The following is a 16243-nucleotide window of genomic DNA, read 5'->3' on the forward strand; positions in this document are numbered from 1 at the left end:
CACACACAGAGAAAATTAATTTTTGACACAGCCCTGCTACCAATGTCTAGTCTGAGAGAATTGGGATTACGGTAGTAAGGATAACTTTCCTTTAAGTTCGGCATTGCGTTGCTACATTGGTCTTTTTATGAACCATTTTAAAAAGTCCCCAAGGGTTACTTTGTTTACATGATGCATTTTCATTCCTCCTCAACCAAAAGGAAGGAGTCTGTAGCATGCACAACAGCAACCCCAGTGTCTGACCACCCCTGCGCCCCCCAGCCACCAAGTGAGGCTCTCTACCCCTTCCCTCTGCAAAGAGGTCAGAGGTGGAAGTGAAGGGCTTTGCTAGCACTGCTGTTGCTGCTGCCACAGGAAAATTAGTACAGTATAACCTGTATTTTAGGACTGCATTGATATCTTCCCTTAATGCTGAAAATAATTCGCTAAATTGTAACGTTTACTACATTAAAGAATTTAGGGGGATCTGGCCGCCCCCAACAAACTCATAACAACATATTCCTGGGAAATGAATATTTTTCTGAAACATTTCAAGCTTGTAATTAGTTTGTGCTTTCTGGAATTTCCCATATATATTGTGCTGCAACATTATACCTTCCCTACTTTTATTGTCCTTTCCCCCTGGATAATTTTCCCCCTTTCCTTCCTATTGATTAAAGCTGGAAAAAAAAGTTTGGACAGAACCTCTCACCATGGGGAATCTTTTTGTATCTGCCTTCCAATAGTGCGGGTGGCAATACAATGAATTTGGCTTGCGTAAATGCCTTTCTAAATTTGGGGGTGACCAAGTTTGACCAAGTTTGAGGCTCTAATACTTTGGCCACCTCATGAGAAGAGAAGACTCCCTGGAAAAGACCCTGATGTTGGGTAAGATGGAGGGCACAAGGAGAAGAAGATGACAGAGGACGAGATGGTTGGATAGTGTTCTCAAAGCTACTGTAAATTTGACCAAACTGCGGGAGGCAGTGGAAGACAGGAGGGCCTGGCGTGCTCTGGTCCATGGGGTCACGAAGAGTCGGACACGACTAAACAACTAAACAACAACAACAAGTTTGACAAATAATTGGGACGAGCTAGAGCCATTTTGTTTGTCCAAAGTGTGGGAAATACATCAGCTTGGGCTAAATGATTTTGTAGTACGGTATCTCTAATTCTCATTGAAATGTTCATTTTTGCTTTATCATATCCTTGGGTTCTCCTCTCCCCCCCCCCCGGGAAAACTAGTCTTCTGTAGATATATTCTGGGGAAATGATTAAACATTTTTGATTAAACACCTCAAGCCTGAAATATGTCTGTGCTTTCTGGAATTTCCCATATATATTGTGCTGCAACATTATACCTTCCCTACTTTTATTGTCCTTTCCCCCTGGATAATTTTCCCCCTTTCCTTCCTATTGATTAAAGCTGGAAAAAAAGTTTGGACCAGTCATCTTTCTGCAGTTTGGATGGCGAAATATGGTCATCCTGAGTGGGTTCAAGACGATAAAGGAGACCCTGGGACAAAACCCTGAGAACTTTGTTGACCGAACAGCAGTTCCACTGCTGAATCTAATAAACCGTGGAAAGAATTGTGGAGGTGAGTATAGCTGATACCCTGGTGGACTGAATATGCAGCAGGATTGTGACCCATCTCCCCTCACATACAAAAGTAGCTGAGGAAGGGAGAATTTGGAGAGGATGGAAAAATGATGGAAAAAAAGAATCAGGAGAGTAGGAGAAACAAGCAGCAAGTGAGCAGGCCTGCAAGTGGGCCAGGATGGCACTTCAGGTTGTAAATGAAAGACTCCATTGCCTGGGAGAAGATACATATTCATATGACATGTCAGGGGGATTTTTGAGGAGTTCGTTCTTCTTTCACTCAGCTGTAAACAACTAACAGAGATAGGGACAGGAAGGTGGACTAGAAGCGTTTGAAGATTTATTTGCAAGTTAATCATACAAGTGAGCAGGACAGCTACTACCTGCTGGCTGGCTGTCAGCACAAGATGGCAGGCAGCAAATGTTGTTCAGTCTCTGCCGTTGTCTATGGACTCCCAAGGCCAGAAGAATGGGCCAGCAATCTAATGCGGACACTACTAGTCTTCATTTTTAAAAACAACAACAAACAATAACAAATGCAAAGAATTAACTAGTTCTTTAGACAAATGGTAAACTGCCATGAACCTATTCTACATAATATATAAATTAATATTTATTTTAAATAATATATTATTTTACATTATATGCATATTTATTTTATTTTACAAACCTCAGGAATAGTAGTAGCAACATGCGACAATGGCTGGAGGGAGCAGAAGCGATTCTTTGTCTCCCTCCTCAAGAACTTTGTGAAGGGGAAGCCAACGCTTGAAGAAAGAGTGTCTGAAGAAGCTGGATACTTGTGCTCTGAGTTCAAATCCAAAGAAGGTACATCTCATTGTTGGGGACATTCTTCCTGCTGTGGAATCTCATTTGATGCAAAAACGCTAAGAGGATTCTATAAAGCTCATTCCCATCTCAATATCTTCTCATATTTCATTTTTGAAGCATGTAAGATGATGACTAATAATTTTGCAGCACTATAAAGAATGCAAAATTTATTATGGCATATGCTTTCAAGGATTAGAGTCCTCTTTCTGAGATGCACTGAGTGCAAACCTAAATGAGCAGACAATATAAACACACAGTGGTGGGAGGGAATTAAGGTCAGACAAAAAGAAAATTCAAGAAGAACAGAGAGAGATACATAAAAATACCATGGTTCCATTGACACTTGGCAATGCAGTTGCTGGTGAAACACAAACTTCCTGGCATTGGTAAGCTGGGTGACAGGTGTAGTTTGATACACAGCTATAATATCAATTCAAGAAACAAATGATAAAATTGAATGCCTTTTTTTGCCTTCATGTTTGCATTTTCCATTTCAAACATTCATTTCTTTCACTGTGCTATTCTAGTTTCCCCCCACCATCAGTTCTTTTGAGCCTCTAATACAACATCTAATACAATGGTAATTATCTATTAAAGCCATGAAACATCTCTAGTTATTTCCTATCATAAGAGGACTTCCCAGCCTATCTTTCCTTGACATCCTAAATTTCCGCCAGAGCACGATTTCTCTTCTCATCCTGAAGCAAAGTTCTTAACCCGAGGTACTATTTCTGGGTTAGCAGAGTCTGTAACCTGAAGCATCTGTAACCCGAGGTACCACTGTATCTCCTTTTACCCTTTTTTGCTGATGTTCATAAATCTATCCCTGCTTGATATTTAACATTATTCCACTCTTTTAAAAATATGTTTCTAGTAATTCCCACTCACTTATTATTATTATTATTTTCTTATCCATATTTCTTATTATAGCTGTCATATTGGCTGATTCTATAAATTCTTAGTTTAAACAGCCACTAATCTTTTGTCAGTCTTGCCTTTTCTTTTCACATTTTCATGTATGCTGTCCTTGCCACTGGTGTCGCTTAGAGGAATAGGTTGTTTGTTTTAAATAGTTTGTTAATTTGAAAGTTTTGAAACCAGTCACTCACAAATTCTGAAGTTTCTTCTCTTCCTTTAAGTCCTACTTCGTCTTATTCGATGGTCACCAGATCTCTATAGGTTCCCCATTTGTCTCCCATATTCATCTTCTTGACAGCCACCGCTTCTGTCGGTGATATCCACATAGGTGTTTTTCTTTCCAGGAGATCTCTGTATCTCCTTCATACATTGTACAGATTTCTTATTACATGGTTGAAAAAGTCCTTGTGTGCTTTTGTTTTGCCATAGTATAGCTAGCTATGCCAGCCATTCCTAAGGTCATGTTCTTCTAGGTCCAGGATTCCTGTGTTTTTCAATTCAATCCCTTCCTTCAACCATACTAGGTAAGCCGCCTCATAATACAACTTCAAGCCTGGTAGCGAAAAGCCTCCCATCTTTTTGTCATCAGTAAGGATTTTATATTTAATTCTGGGCTCCCCCCCCCCCGCCATACAAAATTGGTCAGGTCCTTCTTCCATTGAATCTGGGGAACTTCAAATTCTTTTCCATGTACCAGTATTGACAGCAACATGGTTAGTGCTCTTTTAGGACCTCCTCAGTTCTGGCTGCTATGAGAAAGGATTGTTGGAGTGTGGGGGTGATTAGATGCTGTGAGGTATACAGCTGTTCAACTGTGTTATGTGGCAAAGGATCTCAGGAATTAAAAACTTCTTTGAGGGGTGAATAAATAGTTCTTGGTGGCATGTGATTGCTACACCTTTTTGATCTTTTTATCTTTGTTAATTTGTATCTTTAATGGAAATTTTCAGTGCTTTGTGAATGGCGCAACAATATAGGAGCTGCCAGTTCCATAGGAAAGACCCACACAATCGGCTCTGCTCACATCCAGTCCCTAGCCATATAGGATTACATTATGGAAAATTGCTTCTTCATGTTTGGGACTGTGCTTGCGGGGAACCACTGGCAGAAGGCTTTCTTTATTGTTTAGACTTCCACATCAACCTCCAAAAACTGCACTCCAAAAACTGCTGTACAACTTCCATCCTATCTGACCATTGGCAGTGCTGATTGGGTCTGTGAGAGGCAGTGTGGTGTAATGGTTAAGAGCGGTAGTCTTGTAATCTGGGGAACCGGGTTCGCGTCTCCGCTCCTCCACATGTAGCTGCTGGGTGACCTTGGGCCAGTCACACTTCTTTGAAGTCTCTCAGCCCCACTAACCTCACAGAGTGTTTGTTGTGGGGGAGGAATGGAAAGGAGATTGTTAGCTGCTTTGATACTCCTGAAGGGGAGTGAAAGGCAGGATATCAAATCCAAACTACTACTACTACTACTACTCTTCTTCTTCTTCTTCTTCTTCTTCTTCTTCTTCTTCTTCTGATAGGTGTTGAAGACAAAGATACTTGGAGGATGCCAAATTGGAGAAGACCAGCCTAAACAATGGCTGTAGAATGAAAAATGGGCAATATATGATGACATACCTCTAATCTGTTCATTGTTCTTACATCCCATCAAGGTTCTCCTTTTGATCCACAAATCCTCATCTACAGGGCTGTTAGTAATATAATCTGCACCCTAACATTTGGTGGCCGCTTTGAATACAGTGATGAGAAATTCCTGAAAATAATGCATCCACTTCAGGAGATCTTGAAGGAAGTAACCAGAAATTTGCCCCAGGTGCCGTCATGCGTTTGTCTGGGTATTAAAAGGAAACAGCAATTTGGGGTTTGATGGGTCAACATAGAAAAGGGGCAGGACTTGTGCCTGTGTGTTTTGTGTGGTACCACATCCTTGACTACCCTTCAAAATATCTCTAAAACCTGGAATTCTTGAGGGGAAAACGGGATAGGGGAAGAACACTAGCTAAAGACAAATACAGGAAGATTAAAACATGAACATAAGCAATCAAAGTCAAAGGTGGTTTGTGAAAAATATTAGAGGCAAAATAAACCCTTTTATAATACAACTTTAAAAAGAAAATTAGAAAGACAACAATTCCTTTAATTAAAAAAACAATTGCCAATATGTTACTAATAAGTATAAACAAAAGGAGGAGGTCAAAATGATAATAAACAAAATAATAAACATATCAGATTACATAAAATGGGAGAAAGTAGCATCCACTAGTATTTTGACAGATGCAAAAAAGCTCCAGCCCATCAACCTACGGTAATTCAGCCTAGCACGTGACCCAAATTGGCCCATGAGGCCGTTGCGACCTGCCTGCCACCTGGTGTTTTATGTGATATCATGCAGCTACAAATGAACAATCAACAGCTTAAGGGAGCTCCCAATTGTTCATTTGCAACTGGGGCTCCCTTTCAGTGTTCATCACCCAGACACGCTGAGATTGACTCCACTAGAAAGTTCTGCAGCAGGGGAATGTGAAGCACTTCTTCCACTACCTTGACCTTGGAAGCCCTTTAGGTTTTGGGAATAGAATATTTGAAGGAACTGCCTTCTCCTTCCTATGTTAGACTGCCTGCCTATTGAAATTATCACCAGAGACCCTTGTATATCCTAACATCCCCCTCCCAATTATGGCTAAGGAGAGGGCATTATATTGTGAACTATAGGAACAAACAAGAGTCCTTAAATGTACCAAATGCAGGAATTGGGGGAGGAATGGGAATGAAGCCACATAAGCGTGAAGAAGTAGCTAGTTAGGAACTTCCTACTAGAATGCAATTTCCCTTCAAGTGAAATGTCTAAGAAATGTCTTCTGTATCTGAAAACGGGATGTCTCTTCCTTTTGTGATTTCTGCTACACCAGCTTATTGTTGCGGGATCCTGGTTTTCCTGTTTTCCTGGACCTCATCGTGAACTGCAGAAACGCTATGAAGAAGTTAGCACTACCCTAAGAGAGATTGTGAATGAACATAAGAAAACCAGAGATCCCACCTTTCCAAGAGATTTGATTGATGCATTTCTGGATGAGATGGATAAGGTGGGGAGACATTTATGGGCTCAGAACCTCTGGGGCTTCTTTTGCAACTTCTTCCTTGGGATTGATTACTTTTGTTTAGAATTTGTGCCACCTAGACTATGCCTGTACAACTGCAAGACAGCTCCCCTCCTTTGTAAGAAAGCAGAGGAAGAAAACGTCTGTGAGGAGGAAGGAAAATTATAGAGCCTTCCCTTCTTTCCCCTGCAGTCCACATCTCAGTGCTGCATGATTCAGAGCAATGGTCTTCTGCCATTAAATGGTTCAAACATTTAGGATTTCAAAGTTTTTTTTCTGCTTCTGAGAGGTGAGTTCTCAGGGCAGAGTAGTAGGGCATAGTTTCCTTTTGAATTTGAGAGCACTGGAGTGTTGAAGTACCTGTGATACTTGCTGTATTTACAAATATAGAAGCAGAACGTACCAGAAGCCAACAGATACTCCTTCAGGGCAAACCCCACAAAGCACAAAGGCTGTACCCTCAGTTTCCACAAATGACTGCTAGAAGCGTTTCTTCACTGTTGCATTTCCACCTGCAAACAGTTTTGGGCTCCTTCACTCTCTTTCTGCCCATCTGCATGGCTGGAGGAGCTTCACTTTCTCTGCACTCAGCTTTCACCCACTTGCCACCCTCCAGATATTTTGGCCTGCAGTTTCCATCAGCCCTCAAGACATGTGGAGGCCGGCAGGTTGGCGGCGACTGATTTCAACAACCCCTACTACATGTGCTGCCTCAGCTTGTGTAGTGGCCATACACAAGCTCCACAGATACTACATGCACCAGTTTGGAGTTCTCTGCTGGGGCTTTTTCAGGACTTGCACACAGATAGAGTGATATCCTAACCCAGCCCTTGGTGTCTGCACTTGCTGTGTCTTGAAATCAATTATGCAGGGTGGGGCTTACTTGCCCCCCCCCCCATATTTTATTCAAGTTGGCACCCCTGCACCCAGCACACTTTCCAACAGGGTCAGCAAGAGTGGTGCTCGGGGGGAGTCAAGGGCTCTTCACCAAGAGCCCCCTCATACCTTGCACTGGTGTTGCTTGCCACCAAACAACCGAAGATGGAATTCAGTATGTAGTGGGACGTTCAGCCCTGCACAATTCAGGTCTAATTTTCCAAGAGACTTTTAGTAATATTGGATGCTGAGCCATGCATGCACAAAGGCATATGTGGCCTCAGGAATCAAGCTTGTCTTTGTGCATTGAGTTATGATGCCTCTTGGCAGATGTTAAGCAGTTGTTTCTCTGGAACTGGAGGGTGGGGTGGGAAGAGAGGGGTGATTTCTCAGTGTAATTATGCCAAAACAAGAGCTAGGTTGTATTAGATGTTACTTAGGGGTGGGGGCTGCCATGTTTTTCAACAGCCATGTCTAGTTTTTGGAAATGTCTAGTTTCCCACTATTTCTCAAGGAACCGAGCAGCTTTTTCTCTATTCACTTCACTTCGGTCTGATACATATCTTGCAGACTATTGATAACAAGGGCAAAGATCATTAGTACACACTATTCTCTCACAAACGTGACATTGTATTGTGCTTTTTCCATGTGAGTGACCAACTTGTTCCATTTCCTTCAGGCTAAAGGGAAACCAGAGAACAGTTTTAATGAACGAAACCTTATCAATATCATTTTTGACTTGTTTGGGGCTGGTACTGACACAGTTTCTTCCACCTTGCTCTGGGGACTGTTGAACATGGTCGATCATCCTGAGGTTCAGAGTAAGTGATCAGTATTGGAGGAAATGCAAGACCCTGTGAGGTATCTGTCTTTTTGAAGGCTAGATGACAGTCCAGCAGAATGAGCAGAATTAGCTACATGGGCTGTGCTGTTGCTTTATATCTGATTTGGATTCAAAAATAATCAGGAGGAGGAGTGGCTTAAGAAATCAGTATATAAATAATAACAGCAATGATAAAATGAACAAAAGTAGAAGCAAAGCAACTGGAACCCAAGCACTTGGAAAACAAAGCTGTTTTGCTTAATACAGTAGGATCATGTCTTTTATGAGGGATAAGTTTTGGGTTGATAGCATGTAAAGCCGAAATTGCTTATAGTCAGAACAACCTTCCGGTAACTACCGCCACATGAGAAATTTTATCTTCCAAGCTGGCACAGGATCTCATGGGACTGTTTCAGATCTTGCAAGATCTTTCAAAGGCCTGTACAGCTCACACAGGAGTTTCCCAGAGCCCAGTAAGCAAGGCAGAGAGCTTAAAATGTCTTTCCATGCCAGGTTTTCTGGCTTAGTCTACTCTCCATCTCTGCCCACCTGATTACTGTCAGGTCCATCTCTTGTTCCCAGCTGAACACTACCTTTTCTTTTATTTAACAGCATTTGTATACCACTTAATTGTAAGTAAAACCTCTAAGTAGTTTACAGAGTGCTCCCCACAGTGTTGTTTGGTTTACAGTGGTGCCCCGCAAGATGAATGCCTCTCAAGACGAAAAACCCGCTAGACGAAAGGGTTTTCCGTTTTGGAGGCGCTTCGCAAGACGAATTTCCCTATGGGCTTGCTTCACAAGACGAAAATGTCTTGTGAGTTTTTTTCCCTTCCCCCCTTTTTCTAAGCCGCTTATCCGCTTATCCGCTAAGCCGCTAATAGCGCTAAGCCGCTAAGCCGCTAATGGGCTTGCTTCGCAAGACGAAAAAACCGCTAGACGAAGAGACTCGCGGAACGGATTCTTTTTGTCTTGCGAGGCACCACTGTATATTGTATGCTGCTGTTGATCTGTTTGCATCTTTCACCTTTCTCAAAGCAAATAGTGGTGGAATTGAAGCTAGGTTGACTATACAAATCAGCTGTTTTTCAGCATTTCATAGGATCAGATAAAACTACCACCTGCTAAAGACTGAATCAATATTTGAGTTATTTTGAGGATATTCAGCAGACCTTTAGTTGGAGACTCAAGTTCAAATCTCTGCTCAGCGTTAAAATTCATAGTGTCCAAACCTGTTGAAACCATAAAAAACAACATGCTACAATCAGCTTGGAGAACTGGAAGGATTATGATACATATGCAATGCATTAATACTCCTAAATTAATATTTCCAGAAAGGGTCCAAGAAGAAATTGATGAAGAGATTGGCAGGGTACGATCACCTGCGATGGAAGATCAGTTGAAACTGCCTTATACTTGCGCTGTGATACATGAAATTCAACGTTGTGCTGATATTTTGCCTGTTGCAGCTCCATATACGACACACAGAGATACTGAGGTCGGCAAGTTCATTATTCCTAAGGTACAGTCCCTGAAAAACACACTTGTAGAAAAGGACATCATTGCTGTTGCATCAGAACTGGGTTGATCACTTATAAAGAAGCATGTGAGAGATCTTGATGCTCACAGTAGCAGAAGTCAATTGAGCTGGAATAATAATAATAATAGTAATGATGATGATGATAGTTTTATTATATATAACTCACCCATCTAACTGGGTTGCCCCAGCCACTCTGGGCAGCTTCCAATATATATAAAAACATTAAACATTTAAAAACTTCCGTATACAGGTCTGCCTTCAGATGTCCTCTAAACGTTGTATTGTTACTCATCTTGGCTCAGGGATCACATGACTCCATACCATCCAACATTTCCCCGATGAAAATAGGGACACCCTAAAGAAAAGCCAAATTAAGTAGGTTTTCCAGTTCAGTTCCCAAGCTGCCGCTGAGGTGGCCATTTCCCCCTCCAACACCAGGTCACCCTCATTGGCTTGATCATATGGCTCAACCATCTGTCAGGACATTATGGTACCGAGCTGAAGTGCCATCTGTCAATCCAACAATCCATTTTCTTCACTGCATAGCCAGGAACATTTCTCACCGATAACCTCATGAGTACAAGAATTAGAGCTTGTAAACCAAGCAAACTTTAGATAAAAACTCTATTTTATTTCTTGTGGTGATTACATTACTCCATGAGAGGTCCAGACTGTGGCAACACGAGAAGGGGCCTTTTCTGCAGTGCCTTCTTATTTGTGGAATGCTCATCCTAGGGAGGCTCACCTTCATTATATTTAGGTGCCTGGAGAAAATGTTTCTCTTTAACTAGGCCTTTGGGCAATTAACATTCTGCAGTGGTACCTCAGGTTACATACGCTTCAGGTTACATACGCTTCAGGTTACAGACTCCGCTAACCCAGAAATAGTGCTTCAGGTTAAGAACTTTGCTTCAGGATGAGAACAGAAATCAGGCTCCGGCGGCACGGCAGTAGCAGGAGGCCCCATTAGCTAAAGTGGTGCTTCAGGTTAAGAACAGTTTCAGGTTAAGAACGGACCTCTGTAACGAATTAAGTACTTAACCTGTGGTACCACTGTATGTCCTTTTAACTGTGTTTGTGAGAGTTGGATTACTGGTTTGGTTTGTTCTTCTTATGTATTTTGTATTTTTATGTTGTGAACTGCACTGTGATCCCAGATGAAGGGTGGCATACAAATTTCATAAATATAATGCATTTAATAATAATAATAATAATAATAATAATAATAATAATAATAATGCATTTCATTTTGAGAAAAAGAACTATGAGATAAAGCTGGCATTGGATTCTAATCTCTTGGTTTCTCTGCCATTTTAGGAGACTGTCGTCTTTAATCATCTGTCCTCTGTGCTAAAGGATGAGACAATGTGGGAGAAGCCACATGACTTTTACCCAGAGCATTTCCTGGATGCAGATGGGCAGTTTGTCAAGCGAGAGGCCTTCCTACCTTTCTCTCTAGGTAAATCCAAAAGAGGAATGGCTGAGGTATAAGGGGAAAGGTTGCAAGCTGTCCTGTTATCTTCCTTTCTCTTTCTCACATGGTAACAAGAGTAGCAGTTCTCCATAATCAGCTGCCTTGAAAAGAGACTCATGTGTAGGCTCATGTTGGCTGGCTGTGACTGATGGGAAGAGGAGCTTAAGAACATCTGAAGGGCCACAGGTTGCCCACTCTGCTTTCGTCTTCACACCCTTTTCAGTGTCACATAAATTAACACCAAACAACCAAAACAGTTTTATTCCTTAGCATTTCAAGGAGTATGGGCTGACAAGCCCTTAAAAGCACAGGCATGGGTCGGAGGGGCTCAAAATCAACATGAGCTGATTAGAACTGAAGTTTCAGAGAGAGAATGGGAGGGTTCTGTGCTGTCCTTCCTCCTGATCTCATGCTCAAAGTATTATGCATCCTTTTTACACAGGTCGTCATGCTTGCCCTGGAGAACAATGGGCCAAAATGGAGCTCTTCCTCTTCTTCACCAGCCTCCTGCAGCATTTCACCTTTCGCATTCCTGCGAACTATCCAAGGCCCAAGACTGAAAGATTATTTGCCCTAACAGTTCATCCAGCCCCTTTCCAGATTTGTGCCATTCCTAGATGATGTTTCCAAGCTTAGTATATCTAGCAATCTAAGCATCAACCTCAAAAGCAACTATAAAGCAGAAACCAGGAACAGCAGTTTTTAAAATTAATAGAAATATTTATGTATTTCATAAAACAGTAGTATTCATGAAAAATATCAGGGCGTTTTACAACAATCATATGTAAAAACATTCAATAAAAATCATATAAAATTTCAAAATCAGAATCAACTAACTACAGTTTAGGAGTTAGAATGGAAAAAAACCAACAATGGGAAATGCAGGGATATAAAGCATGATCTGAGGTGAGGATAATAACAGGTAATAACAACCAGATGATAAATCATTAGGAACTATGCATAAAAGTAGCATGTAATTTGGCCCTAATGTTATACAACCAGTCTACCTGTATGGTACATTGTACAGGTATATGGCTAAGAAGATGCTTTTGTATGTGGACTATAAGATTATTCAGCATTCAACAAATAAAAATATAGACATACTGTCAGGGGATTGGAGGCAGAGAAGGAGGAGAGGGGGGAGAGAATGGGCATTTACAGAGATCATGTGCCTTTAATTAGCAGTTGCTCTTCTGATGAGGAAGGAGACAAAGGGCTGTCGGGAGGCAATGAATCTGAGAGGGGAGGGCCATTTCTGGGAACCAGCCACTCTCAGAGCAGAGGAAGAAGGGGGGCTGGGCTTAGGAGGTGGATCTGCTGGGGGAAGAAGCGGAAAGTGCCATTCGAGGCAACTGACTGATCGTGATGGTGTCGTTCTTTGAACTCCTGTAAATACTTTGAAGCTACCAATTAAACTCTGTAAATATGGCTGGATTCCCAGACTCTTATGTCAGCTAGCATTCACAGCTCATACCTGTCACACACCAAGAATGACTATGTGCTTTCCTGCCTTTGTTACTACAACTTGGTTAAGGCCAGTGTGATTTCACTTTCCTGTCTTCAGCAGATTTAAAAGCCAGGTGGATTTTGTTCTTTTGATTGCAGAAAATCTCATATATATATATATATATATATATATATATATATATATATATATATATATGAGAGAGAGAGAGAGCGCTTTATTGATTCCAAAAGAAAACAGTCAACAAAAACACTTTAACACATTACAGAAAGATACAATAGTTTCATAATACATATCTTCTATGGCGGCTTCCCATCACCCCATCATGGTTCCTTAGTACTTTTTGGTTTGTCGCACTTATCTTTATCAATAATAATACATCTTAGTTCTCTTAATTTTCTACTTTCCTACAGAAGTCACTCCAGGCCTGCCAACGAGTTCAGATTTTTGCAGTGCTCTCTGAGATACTTTGTATACATGTCCCGTTCCCTCATAAATGTTTGTTCAGTCCAGTCTCTTAATTTTCCATCATTTTTTCTAATTCTGCAAACTCCAGTTTAGTCAGTGTTACACCTCCTTTCTAGCTATTAGAATTCTTGCTGCCACAGTGGCATAGAGAAATCACTTCCTCACCTTTTTTGGTATATCCATGTCTGTTATGCCTAAAAGGAAGGCTTCAGGTTTGTTTGTTTTTGCAAAGGTAATCTTGAATATCTTTTTGAGTTCGTTGTAAACTGTTTCCCAAAATTCCTTTACTTTTCTACAGTTCCACCACATATGTAGCATCGTGCCTTCTGCCTCTCCACATCTCCAACAACATTTTGAGGTGTTCCTATACATTTTTGCTAGTTTTGATGGTGTTAAATACCACCTATATAGCATCTTCATAAAATTCTCTCTCAGCGTGTAGGACGCAGTAAACCTCAATCTTGTCTCAATTAGAACAGTGTTCCGTCCTGAGACTTTTCTCTCAATCTGGATAGTATTCAACAAAACTCTACAAGCACTCACACATCAATTTATTGAAGATCACAAGGCACATGTAGAAATATTTACTCATATTCCAATACGCTGTTCTTTGGCTCTGAATCATAGCATACCACATAAATAAACAGATAAAATCCAGCGCACCCATCTTTGGATGTAAACCCTATTACAGTGGTACCTCAGGTTACATACGCTCCAGGTTACATACACTTCAGGTTACAGACTCCGCTAACCCAGAAATAGTACCTCGGGTTAAGAACTTTGCTTCAGGATGAGAACAGAAATCGTGCTCCGGCAGCGCAGCGGCAGCAGGAGGCCCCATTAGCTCCCACCCTGGAAGAATGGCAGATGCAAGTAATGGACTACATGGAAATGGCGGAAATGGCGGGCAGAATCCAAGACCAGGGAGAAGAGATGGTGGAAGAAGATTGGAAAAAAATTAAAATCTATTTACAAAAACATTGTAAAATTTTTGAATGTTGATGACATTGAAATGAAATGAAGGGGTTCTAGTAATAAGGTAAAATAAGAATATGTAAGAATGGATTGATATTAGATGAAAATCTGAAGCTATAATATGTGAGGGAAAATAATTAAGGACAAACTAACAGGATATGAATTTGCTGAACCAACTTTTAAATGGAATACAAAAAAGGGAGGCGGGGGAAGGCAGGAAAATAAGTTAAAGATGAGAAATTAAAAAAGAGGGATTTTTGCTTTTTTTCTACGTTAAATGTCTGTATTTTTGTGTTTTTGTATTTTTCTTGTGTTTTTTCTTCTGTTTACTGACCTTTTTACTGTTAAAACTTAATAAAATATCATTTTTTTGAAAAAAAAAAGGAGGCCCCATTAGCTAAAGTGGTGCTTCAGGTTAAGAACAGTTTCAGGTTAAGAACGGACCTCCAGAACGAATTAAGTACAGTGGTACCTCGGGTTAAGTATGTAACCTGAAGCGTATGTAACCTGAGGTACCACTGAAAGGGAGCAGTGTTACACTATAGCAGAAAACAACCAGAGTCCCATGACACATTAACACGAGACTTAACACATTTATTATAGATACTGTAATACTTATTGATAAAATTTCTAGTCATTAAAGGACGGCAATCAGATTCTTTATTTAAGGGTGCAATTCTATGCTCATTCAGGAGCAATCTCCACTGAACATTGAACTGAGCAATTTACTTCAGGGCAAGAGCTGTTTCCTCTATGGCCACGGAACCCGTAAATTGCTGGGAATAAATCCCATTGAACTCAGTGGATTTACTTCAGAGGAGGCACAGTTAGGTTAGCACTGTAAGCAATGTAAGCACTGCTATACACAATCCCTGCCCCCGCCACCACTCCCACTTCAGCTGCTCTGTCATTTCTTTAATGTGGCAATTCCGTGGGATTAGCTTCTGAGCAGACATGTCACATAGAGGAGGGAGAAAGGTTGTTTTCTGCTGCTCCAGAGAAGCGGACACGGAGCAATGGTTCCAAACTACAAGAAAAAAGATTCCACCTAAACATTAGGAAGAACTTCCTGACAGTAAGAGCTGTTCGACAGTGGAATTTGCTGCCAAGGAATGTGGTGGAGTCTCCTTCTTTGGAGGTCTTTAAGCAGAGGCTTGACAACCATATGTCAGGAGTGCTCTGATGGTGTTTCCTGCTTGGCAGGGGGTTGGACTCGATGGCCCTTGTGGTCTCTTCCAACTCTATGATTCTATGATTCTATATCTTCTAATTCCCAAACTCTGCTTCCAACTCCACGCCCAGCTTTCTCTCCTCCTCCAGGCTTCCCAAGCCAGCAAAATAGCTTTTCTGCACCGCAAGGGCATTTCCCCATTCCCTCACTTTGCCTTCAAAGCAAGGAGAAAACACACACGTTCAAAAGTAGGTCTCTAATTTTTGTTGTCTTACTGGCTAATTCTAAGTACTCTGTCAATTTTGGGATTGTTTGTTCTTTCCTCTTTTGTGCATATAGTATCCTTGCAGCTGTAGTGGCATAAAGGAAGAGATTGAGTACCTTCTTAGGAATATCAACACTTGTTATTCCTAGTAAGAAGGCTTCTGGTCTTTTGGGGAAAGTTATTTTGCGCATCTTTTTTTAGTTCTTCATAAACCGTTTCCCAGTAGGGTGTGTTTTTGTTGTTTTTGTTGTTGTTGTTGTTGTTGTTGTTTTGCCAACTTACACTTCCACCACATAAGGGACTAGGTGGCATTGTAGTCTAAACCACTGAGCCTCTTGGGCTTGCCGATCAGACGGTCGGCAGTTCGAATCCGCTTGACAGTGGTGAGCTCCTGTTGCTCCATCCCAGTTTCTACCAAACTAGCAGTTCAAAAGCACACCAGTGCAAGTAGATTAATAGGTACCACTGCGACGGGAAGCCAAACGGCATTTCCGTGCGCTCTGGTTTCCGTCACAGTGTTCTGTTGTGCCAGAAGCAGCTTAGTCATACTGGCCACATGACCCGGAAAGCTGTCTGTGGACAAATGCCGGCTCCCTCAGCCTGAAAGCGAAATGAGCACCGCACCCCATAGTCACCTTTGACTGGACTTAACTGTCCAGGGGTCCTTTACCTTTACCCTTACCTTTTACCACCACAAATGAGAAAAGGTGTTTTCTATCTCTTGGCACTTCCAGCAAAGATTTGATCCTTTTTTGTACA

General features: G+C 41.3%; 1 protein-coding gene across 4 annotated transcripts in view; it reads left to right on the forward strand.

Moving 5' to 3' along the window:
- The window catches only part of LOC307225780 (cytochrome P450 2D14-like), a 46150-nt gene that overhangs the window by 2182 nt on the left and 27725 nt on the right, over positions 1 to 16243 (forward strand). The window contains exons 2-9 of one of the 4 annotated variants that reach the window (XM_079993937.1): positions 1406 to 1577; positions 2255 to 2407; positions 4983 to 5143; positions 6240 to 6413; positions 7984 to 8125; positions 9461 to 9648; positions 10984 to 11125; positions 11583 to 12568. The exons of 1 other annotated variant lie outside the window; for it this stretch is intronic. In XM_079993937.1, coding sequence (XP_079850063.1) covers positions 1406 to 1577; positions 2255 to 2407; positions 4983 to 5143; positions 6240 to 6413; positions 7984 to 8125; positions 9461 to 9648; positions 10984 to 11125; positions 11583 to 11761 — 1311 coding nt within the window. In that variant the 3' untranslated portion in view covers positions 11762 to 12568. Of the gene's footprint in view, positions 1 to 1405; positions 1578 to 2254; positions 2408 to 4982; positions 5144 to 6239; positions 6414 to 7983; positions 8126 to 9460; positions 9649 to 10983; positions 11126 to 11582; positions 12569 to 15342; positions 15468 to 16243 lie in introns of those variants that run through there. 2 more of the 4 variants (XM_079993938.1, XM_079993936.1) reach the window with 2 other exon arrangements.

Source organism: Podarcis cretensis, assembly GCF_951804945.1.
Source record: "Podarcis cretensis genome assembly, chromosome: 10".
Taxonomy (NCBI): domain Eukaryota; kingdom Metazoa; phylum Chordata; class Lepidosauria; order Squamata; family Lacertidae; genus Podarcis; species Podarcis cretensis.